This window comes from Mytilus galloprovincialis, chromosome 6 (genome assembly GCF_965363235.1).
Source record: "Mytilus galloprovincialis chromosome 6, xbMytGall1.hap1.1, whole genome shotgun sequence".
Lineage (NCBI taxonomy): Eukaryota > Metazoa > Mollusca > Bivalvia > Mytilida > Mytilidae > Mytilus > Mytilus galloprovincialis.
The window spans coordinates 251,010-275,157 of NC_134843.1; the positions used below are offsets into that span (position 1 = coordinate 251,010).

Genomic DNA, 24,148 nt, shown 5'->3' on the forward strand with positions numbered 1-24,148 from the left:
ATGAGTGCCACTGAATGTGACAACTCTCCGTTCAAGTCACAATTTATAAAAGTAAACAATTATAGATCAAAGTACGGTCTTCAACACGGAGCCTTGGCTAACACCTATCAGCAAGCTATAAAGGACTCCAAAAACGACTAATGTAAAATCATTCAAACAGAAAAACCAACGGTCTACTCTATATGAAAAACGAGAACGAGAAACAACCACATCAACAAATGACAACCACTGCACATCAGATTCCTCTACATAAATGTATGTGTGTTGTGTGTTGAATATTTGTCTTGTTGGAGACTTGTACAGCCAAATATTTTTGTTGTTGTTGAAGGTCGTACGGTCCCCTGTCGACACGATACTAGTTAGGACAACCGTTATCTAATTGACATGCAGTTGGAAGAAATACCAGTGGCAAGTTAAATGCATATTCAGAACTAGAACATATCGAAAAATGAATTATGACACTGCTTTTCACTAAATCGACAGGTTGAGCCGAATAAATAATAATATGCAATTAAAGGAGTAGGTTCAGTAAGACCCCTTTTTGGCCCCAAAATATAGCAGTTTTAGAAAATTGTGAAAATGTAATCTTTAAGCTATATTTTGGAAAGTAAAATGCTTCTGCTACATAAATATGAGCTGTTTTTGCCACATACAATGCACAAATATCGCGTTCTAGCATCATTAAGTCATGCTAAATTACTGAAATCTTCAAAATTTTAGCATTTTGGTTAATTTTTAGACGGTTTCCGTCTAAAATGAAAGTGGCCGCATTCGTGTTCATTCATAATATTGAAATGTAAGAGGTATTTGATGATAATACAAAACATATATAAAGGTTGAGGATGAACACGGATGCGGCCACTTTCATTTTTGACAAAAACCATCTGAAAAGTGACGTTTTTTGGCATATTTGATAGATTTTTCATATTTAAGCTTGAATCAGAGCGTTTTTAATGACTAAATCAGTTAAAATCTTTCACATAAACTAATCGAATCAATTGAAATAGACACTTAAGTGTTTAAAAAGTGTCCAAAAACTTTCGTTAGATGAACCTGAAATTTGAGGCCAAAATCGGCCCTTACCGGACCTACTCCTTTTTGATGAATTATTTATACATGTTGTATATATATAGAAGACTAAAGTATTGACGTTTCATGTGATGTGAGAAAACTGACAGTCTAAACTGATCGTCCTTATTTACTTCTCTCCGTTGGACAGAAACCTACAGATTCCGGAAGCTATACGCTTAAAATTGAGAATGGAAATGGGGAATGTGTCAAAGAGACAACAACCCGACCAAATAAAAAACAACAGCAGAGGGTCACCAACAGGTCTTCAATGTAGCGAGAAATTCCCGCACCCGGAGGCGTCCTTCAGCTGGCCCCTAAACAAATATATACTAGTCCAGTGATAATGAACGCCATACTAATTTCCAAATTGTACACAAGAAACTAAAATTAAAATAATACAAGACTAACAAAGGCCAGAGGCTCCTGACTTGGGACAGGCGCAAAAATGCGGCGGGGTTTAACATGTTTGTGAGATCTCAACCCTCCCCTATACCTCTAACCAATGTAGAAAAGTAAACGCATAACAATACGCACATTAAAATTCAGTTTAAGAGAAGTCCGAGTCTGATGTCAGAAGATGTAACCAAAGAAAATAAACAAAATGACAATAATACAGCTTGCATGCTGTTACTCTTGGTCTATTGTCATTTTTTTTCTCAGAAAATATTCGCTGAATCCCACATACCGCATCGCGACGATACCCTGCTAACAGTTGAGCCATATCAAGACCACTCTCGGCTATTTTTTTTGCCATACATTTTGTTATGATTTTTTTTATCCACAAGCCCTTGCAGTGTTAAATATCTTTGGTTTGTCTGTTTGACAGAAACAATATTTCTGATTAGGGATTCTGTACAAAAAGAATTTTCTGAAATCTCTGTTTCTGATGGTTGTGCATGGTTAAGAATAGATTGTAAGATACTAACATCCTCAGAAGCATTGTGTGCCTGGTATTGTTTTTGTAATAAATTTTCAGCCAAAAATTCCTGCTTGTGGCACTTCAGATGGGGATACTTGTTCCTGAAAAAAGATAGTGTATCCATAAAGCCGATTACTTTCTTTTGAAATGATGTGCTTAAATTATATTGAGACAGGGATCTCATTAGTCTTGGGGCATCGAAACGACGGCAATTATGTCCAACTAAAATAATCTGAGAGGGAAATTTCTCTAGCTAGCATATAAAATTTTGAAATGCTTTTTGTGGAATGCATTGATCAACTCGCTGACCATAATGTATGTTGTTCCACACTGATAGTCGAAGTAGTTCAACATAAAATATCAGTCATCCAAAAGCCAAAATTGCAATGTTTAACCAGTGAACATCTAATAGGAATGTTTCTATTGAAAATTGGGACTTTCAACGTTATTCCAGATGAAATAAACTGTTAATAAATATATTCCAGAGGAAATAAAGTTTCAAAAAGTATAGTACAGCCAATAAAACTTTAATGACTCTTACTTTGCACAATTTGAGGCCTTCCAAATGCCTATGTTGGTCCAAATTCGCCTTAAAGAAAGCAGCCATAGAAGATTGTTGAACTTAGAAAGCCAAGTGCCTTAAATGGTATTCCAACTGGTTCTTTTTTTTTGTTTTTTGTTTTTTTTTTTTTACATACAAGACTTTGTAGTGGTGAGACAACTTTCCACCAAATTTTAAATGAAGTGGGTGTATAAAACAAGTATTATAGTCCAACGTAAAACATTCAACAATCATGAAGTAAACCTATACCGTTAAGTCGGCTATAAAAGGCCCCGATATAAAAAAAAAAAAGGTGAAAAATTTAAAACGAGAAAACTAACGTTATATGAATTATTTATTAACGAAAAAAGCATATGACAGATCTATATAACCAATGTACTACACGATCCTGAGTCACGTTGGACAGACACAAAAAGATTTGGGCGGGATTAAACAAGACGTGAGCCCCCAACCCTCTTCTAAACCTGGGACACTGGCATCACAGCACAACATGATAAAAAAAAACACTGTACAATTGCAATTGGCTCAACTCAAAATGTCGATACAAGGCACAAAAACCATATACATAAAATATAGACAAAAGAGTTATTGTAGTAACTGATAGTTATCTCAAAACAAATTACAACCGAGAGGTAAATCATGTTACTAAAGTATCAGCCAGTATATATCTAACGAATTTTTGTCAAGACGTAAAAAAACGCATTAAATTGACGTGCCATGCCAAATATAAGTAAACAGTATCGAGAGTATGTACGATCTTATGAGTTCTCATAAGTGTGCATATATTGTAATAATGTTCAGTGATGATTTGATTTAACAGGTACAACAAAACTTTCTACATTGTAGCCAATTTTTTTTTTTCTATCTATGAAAGAATTTGGTAAAGGGTGAATGAGAAAGGGCTCACTACACATACGAACCTTGCAAAAACTTTATGAGGGGTCCATAAATGGCCTGTTGCAAGGCAAAGCTTGTGTCCTTATTCAATATTATACCTCATTTTATCCAGTGGCAGTCCAAACTTCTCTGATGTAATTCCGGAGGGCCTCCTTCCAGGACCTACATGTAATATGTGTTGCTAGTTTGTGCTTATCCTGAACATGCATGAAATATTTGCAAGTGAACGTTAAGCAACCAACAATCAGCCATTACGTACGCGTGTCATTAACAAATAACGGGGTCAAGAAATTGTTCAGTACCAACTTTGAAACGTTTCATTTTTTATTGATAACTATTAAAACATGAAAGAAGCAGCAAAGCAAATGTCTAAGGTTAGGTAGATGATTGATGCTTTGCTCAACCGCATAATTTACCTATGACGCCAAGGGTAACGGGGGAATATGAATATGGTCCCTTTGGTCTTCTCCGAAATAAGTCAAAATTTGAATGAAATGCATATGGGTAGGTATAGACTTTAAGCTGCTTATGATAACCAGAACGACCAATCAGTTAGATTTTGGCACCACAGTAGAAAGACTGAAATGTTCGAGAAAATTAAGCATAATCTTTAAACCTTTAAAAAAAACATAATCGAAGAAAGCAAACCAGTTAATATTAAGAATTATCTCTTTATCTTTATATCTCCATATTTAAGAAACTGTATTACTTGTAATGTAACTCTATTGTAATCCATGACCCCCTTGGACCCGCCTCTGAGATTCAGGCCAAAAGCCTATAATCCATTGATTGTTTTTGATTGCTGTCTTTATCAAAAAGAAGATTTGATATTGAGACCACTCTTCACAAGATACCAAAACGACTCAAAAAAACAACTATAGGTCACCGTACGGCCTTCAACATAAGCAAAGCCCATACCGCATAGTCCGCTATAAAACACACCGAAATGACAAATGTAAAACAATTCAAACGAGAAAACTAACGGTCTAATGTATGCACAAAATAGTGAACAAAAAAAATTTATAACCACTGAATTACACGCTCCGGGCTTTGGACAGGCACATACAGAATATGACGGGATTAACACGATAGCGGGCACCCAACCCGCCCCTGACCTGGGACAGTGGTATAACCGTACATTGAAAGTCGTATGGTGAACACTTTCAAAAATGCTATCAAATAAGAAATCGGACGTGTGTATCTGTATGCTCAGCCAGTGATATTTGCATCTGTCGAGTAAACTAATTTACACTTTCGTATACATAAGGATTTTTTTACATGTACAAAATACTTTCAAGAGTGTTTCGACAATACAACGGATATTATGGGTTGCTGTTAGCATGTTATGGTAGTAAATTGTTTTTTTTTTTTAAACAAGTATATTGGTTAAAATCATATCAAAGCATAATTTGATAAATGCAAAATTCATTGACAAATGCAATATTGTCGCAACGAAGCGTACAGTATAAAAAGGTGTTATTATAACCCCGTGAAATTCCGGCATACGTCCGTGAACTTCGGCACGGGTTATATTAAAGTCTGTAGGTCTATAATCGACACTATGGCTGCTTTAAACGCAAGACCGTATAAAAATATATACAAATTTATTAACACAAGTTTACAGTTCGAAAGCTAGGGGAAGACTGCCCCAGCAACAGTTTACAAAACATAAAATTAATTCAAAGATAAGGATATTAAAACATTATAAAAGGTTCTTATAACATATAAATATACTTGTCCAATGTTATGTAATAATAATAGGATTATTGTCCTCCGGCTAAACTTTATAAAATAGCGATAATTGCTTTTGTAGTTCGAGTGTTATTATCGCTCACACTTTTGACAGCCATCGGATTAAGTTGTAAAATAGTAAATCTATAATCTCTTTGGATATTTGAAATAAGAAACATTATATTTAAGAATAAAGAAACACTTAAAACAAGAAATATTCAACCATGTCAACTTAAAACTGAAACGAGAAATAATCAATTTAAAACGAAAGTTCATATAAATATTCAAAACGAGAGTTCATATAACTATTCAAAACGAGAGTTTATATACATATTCAATTTAAAACGAGAGTTCCTATAAAGCACTTTGAAAATTATGGTAAAGTTCCCAATGTCACTTTTCTTCCGGTTATATTCTCCACTGCTTCCCCGAAGTGCTCGTCCCGAGCACAAATTGCTACATTTCGTATTTGGGTTTTTAATGTTATTTCATCTATGGGTAATTCGTCTTGGGTAAATCGTCTTTGGGTAATTCGTCTATGGGTAATTCGTCTTGGGTAAATCGTCTTTGGGTAATTCGTCTATGGGTAATTCGTCTATGGGTAATTCATCTTTCTGGTTGCTGAAAGTGCGTACATACTGAAAACATCACGAACATAGAAAATGCACATATTGGACCTTTTAATAGATATACAAAGGGGGTATGTGGAGGGGGATAAACATAAACATACTAGATATTCTGAGGAGGGGGACTTCTGACATAAATATACTAATACCGTCTGAGGAGGGGAACTACTGACATAAGTATAGTAACTCTGAGGAGGGGGACTACTGACATAAGTATACTAACTCTGAGGAGGGGGACTACTGACATAAGTATACTAACTCTGAGGAGGGGGACTACTGACATAAGTATACTATACTCTGAGGAGGGGACTATTGACATAAGTATACTATACTCTGAGGAGGGGGACTACTGACATAACTATACTGAAATATCTATTTCAGCTTCACAACTCAAAAGAGCATGGCTCTATTATATATATGTATAGATATATAAAACAACGAAGGGGATACTTTACATAATCATAAAAGTAGAACTACGTATCAGGGTATTCAATGAATTGATTGAAAAAAAGGGGGGACAATAATGATCAATGGTCCGTTTATGATTCTAACAAAAAATACACTATACTGGAATGTTTTCGGAAATAATGTCGAGAAGTTGAACCGATTATCAGATTATCAGTGGCTATTTGTACCTTGTAAGCAGGTTTTGATCAAACATAATAATGCATTTTTCTGACATGTAGTATACAGGTCGTCACTTCTGTACACCCAATGGAAACAAGAACACAAGATAGGTGACGAGTCCATCTTGCACTCTTGTTTCGAACCAAAATTGTATTCTAAAATGATTTTGTTATTCCACTGATAATCTACGTATTCACCCGGAAGCTCCTATGTGTAAATTCAACTACCTATAGCATGGTGCGTGAAATGACACATAACAATAACGACAACTAAACAATAATTGTGGTTATTTGGTATACTATAGTCAGTGATCTTTGTTCAAAGTTACAACCTTCACTTGTGTAAAACACTAGGTTCTATGCTACAACAAAGATACACAGACTTTAGCTCAATTTATTGCTTAATTTCTTAATGTCAGTGGCAAATATCTCAGAAAAGAAATGAATATTCATAGTAGAATAATGAAGTGTTCTTAATAAAAATGATTCTAAATGTGAAAATGACAAACAAAAATAGACTTTTCTCATTGAGTTGATTATCTAGACTCGATAAAAAGCGTGCTCTGTAGAAAAAACACTTGGCCTACATGTAGTTTATTTTAAAAGTTATCCATGTCGTTTTCGCTTATTTTTACTTTGACTCTGAGCATGAAAGTATTGGATTAAATTATTGGGTAAGTTGTTTGATGGTTCCCATGTATTTTGTGAACTACTATAACCTTGCCATTTAATAAGGTACTGCTTAATGTTGCCTCGTTTTCTACACTTAAGTATTCTTTCGACATCATATATGTCCTGTTGAGGGTTTGGATTTTGTGACGGTTGCTTATCTTTGTGTAATTGTGTTTGGTCATTTTGATTATTTTTCCCTACTTGATTTTGTGTATGATTGATTATTGTGTCATTGACTCTGTCAAGGATTTCAGGCATGTCCATGAGTTCCTCTGGGTTTAGGTCGCTATCTTCATTAACTTCATTGGGTGGGTTCGTGGGGCGATTCTTGGGGTCGAGATACTTCTTCAATCGATTAGCGTGCACTGGAGCCTTCAATATTTTATTGTCAGAAGCTTTGCGCAAACGGTAAGTGTATTCGCCTATGTGTTCCGCAATGTAATATGGTCCCGTCCATTTTCGTTGGAGTTTGGGCGACAACCCAACTGGAGTCCGTGTACAATAAAGCCATACTTTGTCTAATATGAAAAACGTGGGTTCCTCTACGTTTTTGTCGTGTTGAGTTTTGTACTTTTGTTGTGCAGCTTCAATATTCGTCTTCGCAATTTTTCTGGCAAGGGTTAGATTATCGACTATCAATTTTAGGGCTGACTCTGCATCTTTGCTCAATCCTTTTGTAGATTCTGGAATCAGAGCAATATCTATAGGATTTCTAGGCTCTCTTCCAAAGACCAAATAATATGGACTATATTGTGTGGACTCAGTTTGTATTGTGTTTCTGAAAGACATCATGACGCCTTGTAAATAGTCGGGCCATGTTGACTGGTTGTCATGACAATACATTCGCAGAGATGTTGCTAATGTACGATTCTGTCGTTCGGTTGCTGCATTGCATTCTGGGTGATAGGATGACGTATTGAGCTTGGTGATCTGGAATATTTTGCAGATTTCTTTCACGAGGTTTGAAGTGAAATTTTTCCCTAAATCTGTAAGAATTTGTCTACAAGGACCATATCGACATATAATTTCGTTGTACAAGATTCTTGCAGTTTCTACGGCTCCTCCTGTTTTAAGTGGAAAGGCTTCACACCATTTAGAGAACGGACATACTACTAGTAAGATTTGGTTGAATCCACCTGCTGACTGTGGTAAATTGCAAAGAATGTCCATGTGTATTCTTTCAAATACTCCAGTTGCCGGAAGCGGCTGTAAGGGTGCTCTCTTAGAGTGCGGATTAGTCTTGCCTTGTTGACATTCAATACAGGTTTTCACATAATCTTCAATGTCCGAGTACATTCTCTTCCAGTAATACTTCATTCGGATGTTGTGGTAAGTTCTGTCAATACCGGGGTGCGCTGCAATAATTGCATCATGGTACGATAAAAGTACGTCGTTACGCAATGACTTCGGTACAACTAATTGTTTGATGACTCTATCTGATAAGTGTCCTTTCCCTCTTGGATAGTAATGGTGAAACAGTATACCAGAAGAAACAACGTAGTGGTTTGACTCTCGGACTATAACGTCAGCTTTCTTTTTGTCTTGGGGTAACGTGTTTTGTTCAATGTATTGTAGCATTTGTCCTGCTTCCTCGTCTTCATTTTGAGCTGCTTGGATTCTACCCTGGGTAAGGTTTGTGGTTTCGATCATCATGAGTAATGGATCTGCATTACGATATTGATTATCTGCTTCAGTGACTGCCTTAATTGCTGATACTGATTCATGTTTTGATTCGTCTGAGTGTTCTGACTGGACTGGCTGGATGACTGAACGTTGTTGATTGGTTTCTTTTCTGGATTGATCGGTTGCTGTAAATGTAACCTCGATTTCGTCTATACTGAGTCGACGCTGACGCTGGTTTTCTGGGTGTTGAATTCTGGAGAGGAAATCTGCGCATACGTTATCCTTTCCGGGTTGGTAGTGAACCTCAAAATTGTACGTCTGAAGATACATGGACCATCTCGCTAAACGTCCGGTGCTCTCTTTAATGCGATGAAGATATTGCAAAGCTATATGGTCAGTATAAACATGAAATTTGTTGTTTGCCAAATAAACGTGGAACTGTTTGATAGCTACAACTAGTGCGAGGCATTCTCTATCTTTGACGTCCCATCTTTGTTCTGGTTTTCGTAGCATACGTCCGCCATACGCAATAACTCGGAGTTTCTTGTCTTTGTCATGTTGACCTAGAACATATCCTATTGCAGTACCACTTGCGTCAGTATGTAGAATAAACTCTTTATTGAAGTCCGGAAATACTAGAATAGGAGCTGAAGTGAGTTTTGTCTTGAGGGTTTCGAGCGATCGTTGACATTCGTCTGTCCAATGAAATTGTTGATCTTTGTGTAGCAGTTGATTGAGAGGAGAAGTTATTTTGGAGTAGTTGTGAATGAACTTCCTGTAATAATTACATAGTCCAAGGAACATACGTACTTCTTTGACATTTTTCGGTGCTGCAAAGGAATGTACAGATGCCGTCTTCTCTGGATCCACTGCTATGCCTTCTTTGGTGATAATGTGGCCTAAATATTGGACTTCTTTGCAAGCGAACTGACACTTTGACGGCTTCAACTTGAGGTTGGCTTCGATTAGTTTGTCAAATAGAGCTGCTAAATGACAAAGGTGTTCTTCAAAGTTCTTGCTGTAAATAAGAATGTCGTCTACATAAACTAATGCGCTTTTCCAGTTGAGATCCCGGATTACTTCATTCATTATCATGTTGAAGGTTGCAGGTGAATTTGCTAGGCCATATGGAAGTCGGTTGAACTCGTACTGACCTCGATGTGTCATAAAAGCAGTCTTTTCTTTGGATTGTTCGTCAAGTTCCAGCTGCCAGAAGCCTTGTCTCATATCACAGACGCTATATGTCTGCGCATGCTTTTCTCCAAGTGTATCTAGGACATCTGAAAGATTCGGGAGCGATTGTGTATAGATTTTCGTCAGACGGTTTAGTTTGCGATAGTCCACACATACTCTCTTCTCGCCATTGGGCTTAGCTACTAGCAAGATGGGGCTGCTCCATGGTGACATGCTTTTTCGAATGATACCTTGTTCCTCCATTTCGTCCAAATGTGTATTTATGTCTTCCTTTGTTTTAGGGGTAGTTCGGTACGGAAATTGTCTGACTGGATTTGCATCGCCTGTATCAATGATGTGTTTGCCTATTTTGGTACAGCCCAATTCGGTTATGTCTTTAGCAAAAGCTTGTCTATATTGCCCTAACAGAGTCAATAACTGATATTTTTGTGTTTCGCTTAAATCGGATTTTGAAAGATCAATATCCATCTCGGTAGCAATTTTGATATAATTATTATTTGAATTTGAAGCTTCGCCAGTTCTGATACTATCTATAAACTCAAAATTTTCTTTTAATTCTCCAAAAATTTTATCATCTTGAATTTTAATAAAATTTCCAACTATAGTATTTTTTTTTCAATGTAATAACAGCATTTGTAGGATTTAAGATTTCAAAAACAGAAGTGTTGTTATGTGTTTGTATTAAGCACCGTGCTCCCATAATATTGTGTTTGCCAGCAAGTGAAAAATTTGGTTCAATCACTCCTGATGTGTTTTTGCTAAAATTTTCTATTTTTACAGGAAAAATAACTCTTTGTCTTGGTTGAAATGTAACATCAGATAGCACACGAACAAAATTGTGGGTGTGATCCCGATCTTGGCCCTGACTTAAAGAAACTTCTGTCATTCCGTTTTGTAATGATAAAACTTGTTTGGGGAAACTTATCTCAGCTTTTTGGTCATGCATGAAGTCTCGGCCTAAAATAAGTGGCATATTGACATCATCCAAAATATAAAAATCGTGAAATAAAGTGAGTTTTCCTATTTCAACGGGCAGTGTAACTTTGCCTAGCACTCTGATAAAATTGTCATTTACACCACGTACACCTAACAAATCTGACTTATCTACAGGGTAAAGTGTATCTACTTGCAATGACTGATATGTTTTTGTATTTATGACAGATACGGCTGCACCGGTATCGACAAGAGTATGTATAACTGAAGAACCTATTCTAACATTTATTTTACAATCGGCTCTTGAACAGCCTGAATTTGCGAACAGATTAACAATATTCGGATTAGGCGGGCTATTTCTTGAATTCATAAACCTGTGTTTGGTTGAATTATGGGACGGGTTGGACTTAGCACTTCTTGGATAAAAATTGAATTTGTTTCTCTGAAGCCTTTTATTTGGGGGGCGTTTCTGTTGTCTATAAACATGATTAAGTACATTGACAGGGGGGACGTAAAATTGTGCATTCTCAAAATGTTCGTAACTATTACAGTATGTATCACACTTACCATCACTTCTGGGTTGGATCTGTGGTGTAGGATTGTCCTCTATAGCACTGGTGACTGGTTCTGGTTTCGATGCTAGCTGCATGGTGATGTCTGCTAGCAAAGCAGCATCTATGGCCTCACTTACGGAAAAGTTTTGTTTAAGACCGGTTGCGGTGACAAACGGAACAACAAACTCTGGTCTAAGTCCACGAAGAATAAATTGTTCCATCATTAATGTTTGACCAGCTAGAAAACAGAGTCTCTCGATTCTGGATATAAACTGCGAAACAGTTCCGTATTGTTTTTGTTTTAAATCGGCTGCATCTTTCCACAATCCCACTTTTTCTATACTCTTTCTCCCAAAGCGCTCCGTGAATTTTCTGAACAATGTCTGCTTGTTGTTTCTGTCTTCATTGTCTAATAACATGTACCATGCTAAAACGTAATCGTCAATAAAGCATGTAAACGCTCTTGTGGCTTGCACGTCATCCCACTTTGAAAATTCGCACATAAGTTCGTAACGCTGTATCCACATATCTGCATTTTCTGTTTCGAACGCGTTAAATTTTTCCAACTTTGGTAACTCCATTTCTTCATATAAACTGGGACTAGTTCATAAGTAAAACACTCGCTTGGCTGCAAAGGTTACGGTAATCGCGGGATCCTTCCCAATTATAACCCCGTGAAATTCCGGCATACGTCCGTGAACTTCGGCACGGGTTATATTAAAGTCTGTAGGTCTATAATCGACACTATGGCTGCTTTAAACGCAAGACCGTATAAAAATATATACAAATTTATTAACACAAGTTTACAGTTCGAAAGCTAGGGGAAGACTGCCCCAGCAACAGTTTACAAAACATAAAATTAATTCAAAGATAAGGATATTAAAACATTATAAAAGGTTCTTATAACATATAAATATACTTGTCCAATGTTATGTAATAATAATAGGATTATTGTCCTCCGGCTAAACTTTATAAAATAGCGATAATTGCTTTTGTAGTTCGAGTGTTATTATCTCTCACACTTTTGACAGCCATCGGATTAAGTTGTAAAATAGTAAATCTATAATCTCTTTGGATATTTGAAATAAGAAACATTATATTTAAGAATAAAGAAACACTTAAAACAAGAAATATTCAACCATGTCAACTTAAAACTGAAACGAGAAATAATCAATTTAAAACGAAAGTTCATATAAATATTCAAAACGAGAGTTCATATAAATATTCAAAACGAGAGTTCATATAAATATTCAAAACGAGAGTTCATATAACTATTCAAAACGAGAGTTTATATACATATTCAACTTAAAACGAGAGTTCCTATAAAGCACTTTGAAAATTATGGTAAAGTTCCCAATGTCACTTTTCTTCCGGTTATATTATGACAACGAAGCGTACACAACATGAAAATAAAGCCACTTTAAAACGTGTATTTTGTTGTTTCTAGATACTACATTAACCTACGATCTTTACAAATTTGTTAATTTTAAACTATGAATTTTTCAAAAATGTATGTTTTAAAACTATGAGGCACGAGAAACATTAATGTTTGAATGTTTAAAAATACCAAGCACGTTTTATCATTGATATCATCGTGCGTTTTTTTTTTTTATGTTTGTGTATAAAAATGTCACATATTTGAAAAAAAACTCTTAATAAGGCAGCAACCATTTGATTTTCTGGGGGGGGGGGGGGGGGTATGGTTTTTTTTGGAAAAAAAAGTTTGTTTCCAGTTTTTGGAGAAAAAAATAATTTGTTTTCGATTCTGAGAAAAAAAAATTGTTTGTTTCACCCTCAGCTGCCACTATATGTAATGCTAAAATTGAAAGAAAAAAATTGTTTTCGATTTGTCGCGAAAAAAATAGATTGTTTTTCGCCATAGGCGAAAAAAAAAAAAATTGTCCAGAAAAGAAACCCATAGCCCCCCCCCCCCCCGAAAATCAAATGGTTGCTGCCTAAGTAATGAGTATTAGGGCAAAGAATATATTAGAGCAAAGTATCCGAAGAATAGATATTGGATTTTCTTTGAAAGTATTAATTCTTTACTGTCTGGACTCAGTGGTACACGGTGTGTCCGATTCGAACGCGTCAACGTCCGGATTCATCTGTATCGGGGTTATACAGGGTGGTAATACCTGTAATTGAAATTACTTGTTAAGAGATGAAAATTAAAAAGCTCTTTTGTTATTATTGTTGTCGATGACATACTATATCTCGATAAATGAACCTTTGTTTATGTGTTAAAGTCACCCACTACGTCATGATTATATGGTCACGAGAGCTTCGGGAAAATACGAGCGCACGGGTGAATGGTTCTGGGGTATATAAAACAGAAGTTCTAGAAACCTAGTGATAGACAGGATATAGTTCTACAGACATATATAACATACGACGAGCAAAAACAAGACATTGACTGTTTGTCCAGTTACTACTTCTCGTGTCTTTATAATTTTCAAAAATGAAAATTACACTGTTTTGTGTGTTGGTATTTTGGACGATTTGTATGACTACATCGAGAGAGATTCCACAACAGTACTCACGTAAGTAGAATTATTTTAGATTTTAGTAGTGAACTTTTACTCGATTACAGTTAAATTCCTAATGCATGTAGAGCAAGACTTTGGTTAGCTTGCTTGCTTCGTTTATATATTGTACAATAGTACGTTAGATAACATCCAATTGAATTTAACTATAATATTTACAGGTTTAAGTTTGCCTATATTTATTGTTTGAAGATGTCAATCTTAATAAAAAGCTTTGAGTAAACGTTTATACAAACAAAGCAAGCATTTTTTTCCCTTTTCCCATTCAGTTATACACAATTAACCAAAGTGTTACTCTACAAGCTGTAGGAAATTAGCTGTAAAGTTACAGTAGCAATAACAATAGAGTGCATCTTGAAAAGAATCTCATGGTTCCAATTGTAATTGGAGAGCATAACTTTCATTATAAAATATCTTGTCTCCTCCGGGACCTCTGTGTTACAAGGGAGCGCTTTAAGCGACCAACCCAACGAAGTACTTCCTTAACCCAACCTTACGACTGACCAAGGATTAGTATAGTAAGACTATGCAAATAATTGGGCTCACTAAACATCTATTAATAATGGGAAGCAATTCCCCCTCAAGAGTCACCATACCATGAAGTATCTCGTACACAAACCCTAGCTACAATTCCTTTAGAAATATCATGAAAAACTACCTATCAGATCTAAAAATTAAGACCTATCTGAAGTAGAGTTTCTGTTCATATTGGGTGGATGGGCTTTCATGGGGAAAAATTATTGCAATGATTGTACCCATCAGAATTTTGCTGACACTTCAACCTGTCAGAATATACCTTCCATCTCTGGTAAGCTTTCAGTTAGTACATAATATATGACTAGTTAGTGTATTTTCGATACCAGATAATGTATGATACGAAACTGTTTAGATACCAAAGCACCCATAAGATTTGACAGAAGCATTTTTGTAACCCCTAAGATGTAATTATTTTTACCTTTCCAACTATTTACTGCTGCAAGACCCTCAGAAGTTTTTTGCGTATAATTGTACGTGTCAGATGGAGAAAAAAAATTACACCCCCTAAGATGTATAAATTTTACACCCCTCAGAAAGGACCATCCATCCCATCCCCCTTTAGCAAACATTAACTGGAATGGTCCAATGGCAATCAGAAACGAAGAAAAAAATCTAATGTAGATTCAAGATTCAAAGTTTTATTATCCTCAGACACAACAGTGTACAAGAGGTCAATATACATACATACATAAATATACTAAATATCTATACAGTAATTACAATACAATTATGATAAACATGTATATATATACGACAACAGGAGCTAACACACAATAAACAATCATGCACGTGATTCTCGTGACACTTTCATGTGTATATACAGTCAGTCTATATCATTTGGATTTAACACAATGTCATGAATATGTGAGTTTTTACATATGTATTAAAAAGTGAATAATTATAGATAGTTGATAATGTTTTTTAAGAATCTACAAATATTACGATATAATTTTACATTGCAATTTGACAGCATTCCAATCATTTTGATCTCTGATGGATTTGTATTGTAATAATGTGGGATAATTTTTTTGCGCAGGTCCACGATTTGTGGTATGTACAAGTAAACATATAATGATATTCGTTACCAATATTAAAGTTACATAAATGACAAATTCTATTATGTTTAGGGATCTTTGCCCATCTTCCCGTCTCTATAGGAAATTTTAAATTTGAGCATCTTAACTTACAATCTAAGTAGATATGGTTGCAGTTTAAATTCATGTTTAAAAAGTCCATAAAATTCCCCCCTAGATGAGCTATTAATTTGCGAGAACCAATTTTGAATAAATTGATCAGTCAAATTCTGTTTTAGAATACACTTGAGAAATTCTTATCCATATACATTTGATCATTCCATATAAAACTAAGCCCTGTTTCATCAAAAATAGATTTAACATAAGAAATCCATTTAAAATGTCCTTGCTTACTCTCGTGAAGTTTAAACATAAGTCTATACAAAATACTAGATATTTTGTTACTACTGGATAAAAGGTTGTTCCAAAATAACGCCATTCTCAATTTAATGACAACTTCCATTGGAGAACGTCCAAGTTCTCCATATACCATATAGCTAGGAGTATTGTTTCTTAAATTTAGAATTCTCTTACAAAACTGCAAGTGTATTTTTTCTATACCCTGTTTATTTTCAAATCCCCATACTTCACTTGAGTAGACAAGAATTGGAGTAATGAGTGAATCAAACAATTTTAATTGTAAATCTAATGGAATTGACAAATTTCTTATTTTCTGCAGTAAAGCATACAATGCTTTATTTGCCTGATACAATAATTTCTTTTTAGCAGTACAAAAACTACCATTATAATTGAACATAACACCAAGATATGAATATGAATCTTGTACATCAATATTTTCACCATAAATATTAAATACAATTTTTGGTGTAAATTTTCTCTTGCTGAATATTACAATTTTTGTCTTGTTTGTATTAATACGAAGTTTCCATAAATTACAGTATTGCTCAAACGCTAACAAGGCCTGTTGAAGACCTTCTTCTGTTTCAGACAGTAGTACAGTATCGTCTGCATACAAGATAATTAGGAGTTTAAGTAGACAAGACAATTCTTCTTCATATTTTGCATAGACCTTTTGTAAACAATCGACATTGTTGTCTAACAAGAAACTTTCAAGGTCATTTAAACAAATTGAGAAGAGGAAAAAAGACAAATTCTCTCCCTGTTTTACTCCTACATCACAACTGAAAAACGCTGAGACTTCGTCTCCTTTCCTTATACATGTTTTAATATTTTGATACATATTATATATAACTTTAAAAATTTTACCCTGAATATTTGATTTTTGCATTTTTTGCCACAGTCCCATTCGCCAGACTGTGTCAAAAGCACTTTTAAAATCTACAAACGAACAAAACAGTTTTTTTCCTGCAGAAAAATATAGTGAAATAAGGGCATGTAAAATGAATATGTTGTCTACAGTTGAGAAGCCTTTTCTAAACCCTGCTTGGGCCTCAGAAATTAATTCAATTTCCTCTGACAATGTGTTTAATCTACAATTCAATACGGCTGTAAATGTTTTACTAAGACAGGAGTTAAGAGTTATACCCCTGTATGCACTAGGATCTAATTTAGATCCTTTATTTTTGAAAATAGGAATCATTATTCCCATACCCCAGCTCTCAGGTACAAGACCCGTGTCTAAAATGATATTAAATAGCGAAATATATATATAGGCATCATATCATCTAATGTATTTTTAATATATTCATTTAGTATACCATCTTGTCCAGCAGATTTGCCATTTTTTAACTTCTTTACAACATTTTTTATTTCATCAACAGTCATAGGATCATTCAATAATTCATTTAATTCTGGTGACATATCATTATGGTTAACATCTATATCATTACTACATTCATCCATATCATTCATATTTAAGTCCTTAAAGTAAATGTACAAAGATTCCATAGATATAATGTTTGGATCATCTTTACTTTTTTTTATTAAAGTTATTCAAGATTTTCCAGAATTCCTTGCCATTTGTTTGTGCCGTATTTCTAATCTTGCTTTCAAGATTAAATTGATAATCATTGTAAGCTTTATTTGTAATCTGCTTATATTGTTTGCTAAAGTCAAGTAATTTTTTATGATTTGTTTCATTTTTGTGTAAATTGTATTGCTTTCTTGCTTTGTGAAATTTTTTTCTAGCATCGTAACACTGTTTTGTATACCATGGTTTCTGGTTAGTACTTTGTGTTGTAGTGCGTGTTTTTTTAATAAATGTTTCGTTTGCAGATGATGCGAGTATTTCGCCAATACTATCAACAATTTTGTCAATTTCGTGTTGAGTACAATGATCACTCGTGTGTAAAATGTGAAGGTCGTTTAGTATTGCCGATAACTGTTCTTTTTTGTTATGAACTAAATTGACAAACTGGTTTCGTTTGTTATCATGCCACCTTGTTTTTGGTGTTTGGTCTGACGTAACAGAGTTGTTTTTATGTGACGTACTTTGTGACTTTAATGTAATGTGTATTGCGCTGTGCACATCAGATAACAGTGGATCAAACTGATGTATTTCAAATTCTTTGACTAGTGTAAAAAGCTTTGACGATAACAATAAATAATCTACTACACTTGTATTTTTACATGTAGTTTTACCAACACCTTTATCTACACCAATACGGGAATTAGCAATATACATATTTAATTTTTTACAGCAATTTAGCAATTTATACCCATAAGTATTAGGTTGACAACTACACTGTGTCACTCTTTGTAATGGAATATTATAAGACTTAAGATTTTCATAATCTAACATATATGAAATAATTTCGTTGTCAGTGTCTAAGTGAAATAGATCTAAAAGAGTTTCATCAGCTAATACAAAATCATTCAAAATGCCGGTCTTTGCATTAAAATCGCCAATAAGAGCCGTATGTACATCTGATACCTTCTTAAGAGACATCAATTCATTCTCGATTTCATCAAAAGCTTCTAAATTTGAATATTTCGAACCTTCAGGTGGTATATAAATACAGCCTAAAATTACATCATTTTGCAGACCAAAAATGCTTTTTGTTACTTTCATCCACTGTACAAATTGACTTTCACTTGATAAAAATGTTAAACTTGTTTCTAAGCTTTTTTTGAAAATAACTGCTATACCACCTGATTTTTTACACATTTTTTTTCTATTTTTTGTTACATATGTATAACCTTTTGGGACATCTAGGACATCTAGATTATCAAGTTTGCTTTCAACAAATATTGAAATATCATAGTTTAGTATATTATCTGTAAATTCTTTAAATTTCAACTTCGATTTTAAACCACACACATTCAAGTAAAATATAGTGAGATCATTTTTCACACATGCATTGTTTTTATGAATATCTTTATTGTCAATGTCACTTCTCTGTCCTCTTGTACATCTGTCTTATTCACCATTTTGGTCCATTGCAGCAGAAGGTGGAGGATGTTGTCTGGTTGTCCTAGGATAGTAGCGTTTGTTATCTATATAAAGTCGATCTTCTTTTAGAACTGCCGTGTGTCCTTTAGTTCGGGCATCCTTCAGTATGGGAACTAGTTCTCGCCTCGGCTCTATGACTTCGAAAGGATATTGTTCATGGACAACAAATTGCTTTTTGTTTTTCAGCTTTTGAATTGCAGCACTAAGCACCATATTTCTGTCTTTTCGTCGCTCAAACTTAGCCACTATGCCCCTTGGACTCTTGTCCTGTTTTGGTTTAAGTCTATGGACAACATGAAAGTTTATTTCCTCTTCTATTTGAATTTCACTCAAATCTTTAAGAATTGCTTCAGTGTCCTCTTCTGGATTGTACTCATCTGGGACACCTTTAAATATCAAGTTTTCCCTCATTGATCTTGACTGTTGTTCTATTACCTTCTCTTTTAATTGTCTGTTTTCTTCAAATAGAAAGTAATTTTGTTCATCCATGTTCTGTACTCTGTTTGACATTTCACTTAGCCCTTGATCAATGTTAATGATAGTGTTAGTATGTGTCTTTATTTGTTCTTTCATGTTAGAAACTTCACAGTCTATTTTCATGCAGTGTGTTTCCATGGAGACAACCCTTTTTAGTATGTCTTCTAGCATATCTAATTTTTTAAGTCTTTCTGTCACTTCACCCATAAATTTATTTAAGTCTGGATTTGTGTATTGGTATGGTGATGGTGTTAATAGTGGCATGGTGGACATCATAGTAGGCGGCAATTGTTGATGATGACTCTGCATCATATTTGCTGGTGTAGTATGGGGTGCTGGTGGTTGAAAAGGTGTAAACGGATAGCCTGGGTAAGACCCATACAATGTGTGGTGGGCAGCAGAATAAACATTACTGGTTAAAGGTGACTGGCTCGTTTCCTGGTTAGTTTGTGGTGTTTGAGGTATGGAGCAAGCTGGGCTTTGTTCTTTACTCTTTGAGTTCTTTGAGGTTTTTTTGTCAGCCATCTTTTTCTTTTTGTTTGAAAATGGCGACCCTGTTTGTTTTCGTTTTCGTTTATTCTTCTTCTTCTTACTGCTTGCCATTAATAAATATTGTTTTTGTTGATGAATTGATTTCAAATAACATCTGGGAACATACTGTACTTGTTTGCTGTGACATCTTTCAGTTGAAATCCAAAAAAACACAAAAATTTCTGCACTGGTAAAATGTTTCAACTAGCCCCTGTCGCCATCTTTGTTTTACACTGTACGTGATAGTAAAAATAACCAGTCGGTAATAGGATGTTTTATTTTACAGTGGATAACATTGTTTAAAAGTCAATTTTAAACTTCAACAGTTATGTGTGTAGTTTTATAGCAAAGCATCTAGCATTTATCATAAAAAAAATGTGGTATGATTGCCAATGAGATAAATGACACAGAAATTAACAGCTATAGGTCACCATACGGTCTTCATCAATGAGCAAAGTCCATACCGCATAGTTAGCTATAAATGGCCTCGAAATGACAAATGTAAAATAATTCTAACAGGAATATTGGTTTGAGGGTAAGACTTCCATTTGAACCCATCCTACCAGATACAAAGTAGAAAATTCATGTGCAGGAATCTAGACAACCTTTCCTTAAAATTGTATAAAAATGCGATAAAAATGTTTTAACGGATAACCTGCTTAGGCAGCAACCATTTGATTTTCTGGGGTGGGGGGGGGGGGGGGAACTGGAAACAAACTTTTTTATCCAAAAAAAACCATAGCCCCCCCCCCCCCCCCCAGAAAATTAAATGGTTGCTGCTTTAACGAAGTTTTGTTTAATGTTTGGGCCCGTACTGTCACGACTTTTAAATAGTTATATACTAGTATTTACGAAAAGACAATATTTCTATAGTGAATGCAGACCGATGAACTCGAAAACTTAGTGTGTAATATAGGGTATATTTTTTTGGAAATTTTACACATGCTTAGGACTATGCTAGAACACTTGAAGGTTTGTTAGGCCAAATGAAAAAAAATGTGTTTCTTATTTCCCCACCGACCCTATATTTTAAACTTTAAAATAGCATAACTTAAAGGTGTTTATTTTTTCAATTTTCAATAGTTAAAGTCAGAATTTCTCAGACTCAATGTAAAAAAAAAATCCCTAACTTCCTCCTCTATTCATTTAAAGATGTAATAGTTGACACATATTATTTTAATTTGCCTTACCTGAAAGATCTTTAGATGTGCATGTACACATGATTCTTTTCTCTTCAGTTTTTTTTTATCAATTTACAGCAATGATAGACATTTTTTAAATTTCGGCAACAATAACATTTTCTCTAAAGTTATCTAAGGGCCAATATTATATATCAGCCGGTTGTAAATATTGAGGTGTAACTCTTATCTTAATCTGAGTGATGTTTTTTTTCGAACGTGCGACTTTTGTCGCAAAAGCGAGACATAGCAATCCTACATTCTGCAGTCGTCGTCGGCGACGGCGTTCACAAATATTCACTCTGTGGTTAAAAATTTTGAAATTACAATAACTTCCTTAAACTATCCTGCATTTCTACCAATCTTGGTGAGAAGCTTGTTTATAAACATAAGAATAGTATTCAGAAGTAAATTTTGTTCAAAACTAATCCTGTTTATTTTACTTATAAATGGACATAGTTTTTCTGCTAGTTAGCATTTAAATTCACTCTGTCATTATTTAGTTTGTTAAATTTTAATAACTTTCTTAAATTATCCAGATTTCCGGAATCCTGACGAATTTTTAGTGTACGTGACGCTTATACTGCCCTAAATAAACGCAGCGTAGTACACTTTCTAATTTGCATCCTGATAATTTGAATAACAATCGTAATTGACAAATAAAATTAGCGTACCTCCATTTTTTCCAATAATTCAAAAGGTTGAGCGCTGACAACATTACGTTTTTGGTTGTCCGAACTTACCTTACGACCAGTGGTTGTTGTCGAGCCTGCAACTTTTGTTGCAGAAAGCTCGACATAGGGATAGTGATCCGGCGGCGGCGGCGTTAGCTAACTTCTTAAAAGGTTTATATTTTAGAAGGTGAAAGACCTGGATGCTTCATACTTTGTATATAGATGCCTCATGTTACGAAGTTTCCGTCAGTCACATGTCCAATGTCCTTGACCTCATTTTCATGGTTCAGTGACCACTTGAAAAAAAAGTTCAGAATTTTTGTAATGTTGAATTCTCTCTTATTTTAAGTAATAGGATAACTATATTTGGTATGTGCGTACCTTGCAAGGTCCTCATGCCTGTCGGACAGTTTTCGCTTGACCCTGACCTCATTTCATGGATCAGTGAACAAGGTTAAGTTTTGGTGGTCAAGTCCATATCTCAGATACTATAAGCAATAGGGCTAGTATATTTGGTGTATGGAAGGACTGGAAGGTGTACATGTCCAACTGGCAGGTGTCATCTGACCTTGACCTCATTTTCATGGTTCAGTGGTTATAGTTAAGTTTTTGTGTTTTGGTCTGTTTTTCTCATACTTTATGCAATAGGTCTACTATATTTGTTGTATGGAATGATTGTAAGGTGTACATATCTAGCGGGCAGATGTCATCTGACCTTGACCTCATTTTCATGGTTCAGTGGTCAAAGTTAAGTTTTTAAGTTTTGGTCTTTTTATCTAATATTATATGCCAAAGGTCAACTATATTTGGTGTATGGAAATATATTATGATCTATATGTCAGTCCCGCAGGTTTTATTTGACCATGACCTCAATTGCACGGTTCATTGCACAGTGTTAAGTTTTTGTGTTTTGGTCTATTTTTCTTAAACTATAAGTAGTAGGTCAACTAAATGTGTTGTATGGAAGCTTTGTTAACTGTACATGTCTGCCTGGCATGGTTCATATGACCTTGACCTCATTTTCATGGTTCATTGGTCTTTGTTTAGCTATCTTGGTTAACGTTAAGTTTATGTGACAGTTGTAATAAAGCTTTATACTTAGGACTATCAACATAATATCAATGATTAGTAAAGAAGGCGAGACATTTCAGTGTGTGCACTCTTGTTGTCTGTTACCATGGTTATGATGTGTTTTTTTTAGCAGGTGTATGTCTTCACTCTGGATTTTTGTTTTCTCTGTTGCATCTTTTCACATTAATGTATCTGAGGCTTTTAACAGAGCATAATGTTAGCGTTGTTAGGGTTTGCTCATCTTTGAAGGCTGTACCGTGATCCTTGTAGTTATTTATATATAGTCGGCCTTTGGTGGGCCACACTGACAATTAAACATAGCACGTCTTATTTTGCTGTAATTTTTTCTTCACACTTTTCCCTCTTTTCCAGATCCTAATTTTTACCCTATATGATCCCTCATACCCACTGTTTTACCCTCTATGTATCTCACATTCCAAAAGCTTAGGGCTTACTAAAAATAGTAAAAAGAAATACAAAGCGAACAAAGCATTGAGAGAGCCTGAAAATGTGTCACTGTATGAAGTCACTTTTTATAGTTCCAACACAGGCACTTGTCTCAAATTTCCCCCCTATATGCCTAATATATATATGTATAAAGGAATTTTTTTCTGAAACAAGTGCCTGTGATTTCCAAGAGCAAATTTGAAACACAAGAGGATCTAAATTGGAGGGTTCAGAGCAAAAAGGGGTTATCTGCATATTTCATAGTTTTGAGAAAATCGAGTTTAAAGGTTTATCAAATTATTAAAAATCATTTTGTCATTTATATGATCTATAAATTGGTCAAATATGAGATAATGTTGATGTGTGTAATTTGTCAAAAGTTCGGAATAATTAAGTAGGTATAAATAGGATAAAAGTAGGTCAATGCAGATAGCCCCTTTTTGCCTTTTGGCAAGGTGACAAAAATTTAGAACAAAAGGGTCTGCCATATAGCACCTTTTTGCTCAACATTTTGTCTGTTTCATTATGTTAGTGTTTTAAATATTTTTAATCTTTTATTGCTTAAGTAAGGTTTTTGACAATTTTTTGGGTTATAATTATACTGACAGAAGTGTTTCACTAATTTGTCATAAAGTATGCCCGGTTCTACAGTCAGTACAAGCAAAACAAAAGTGAATATAATTAAATATTGTGTTTGGTTTATTCTGTATTTCATTTAAGCTTTTAACTGTATGAAATAATGAATAATATTTGATTTTGTATTTAGATTTTGTATGACATTGACCTGACATTAGTCTGAGCATTCAGAGATTTTTTTCTGGTACCTTTTGACGGTC

At 34.7% G+C, this 24,148-nt stretch overlaps 1 protein-coding gene and 1 long non-coding RNA gene across 4 annotated transcripts in view; one reads left to right on the forward strand and one right to left on the reverse strand.

Annotated features, from left to right (window-relative positions):
* Window positions 1–5,036: 5,036 nt before the first annotated feature.
* Window positions 5,037–12,411, reverse strand: LOC143078643 (uncharacterized). Its single transcript, XR_012979238.1, has 2 exons — window positions 11,422–12,411; window positions 5,037–5,801 (listed from the first exon to the last, which is right to left on the reverse strand). It is a non-coding gene; the product is annotated as an uncharacterized LOC143078643 (long non-coding RNA).
* Window positions 12,412–13,709: 1,298 nt separating this feature from the next.
* LOC143078647 (MAM and LDL-receptor class A domain-containing protein 1-like) overlaps window positions 13,710–24,148 on the forward strand; it is a 175,528-nt gene continuing 165,089 nt past the window's right edge. For all 3 annotated transcript variants that reach the window (XM_076253497.1, XM_076253500.1, XM_076253498.1), the window contains exon 1: window positions 13,710–13,948. In XM_076253497.1, coding sequence (XP_076109612.1) covers window positions 13,867–13,948 — 82 coding nt within the window. In that variant the 5' untranslated portion in view covers window positions 13,710–13,866. The remainder of the gene's footprint in view (window positions 13,949–24,148) is intronic.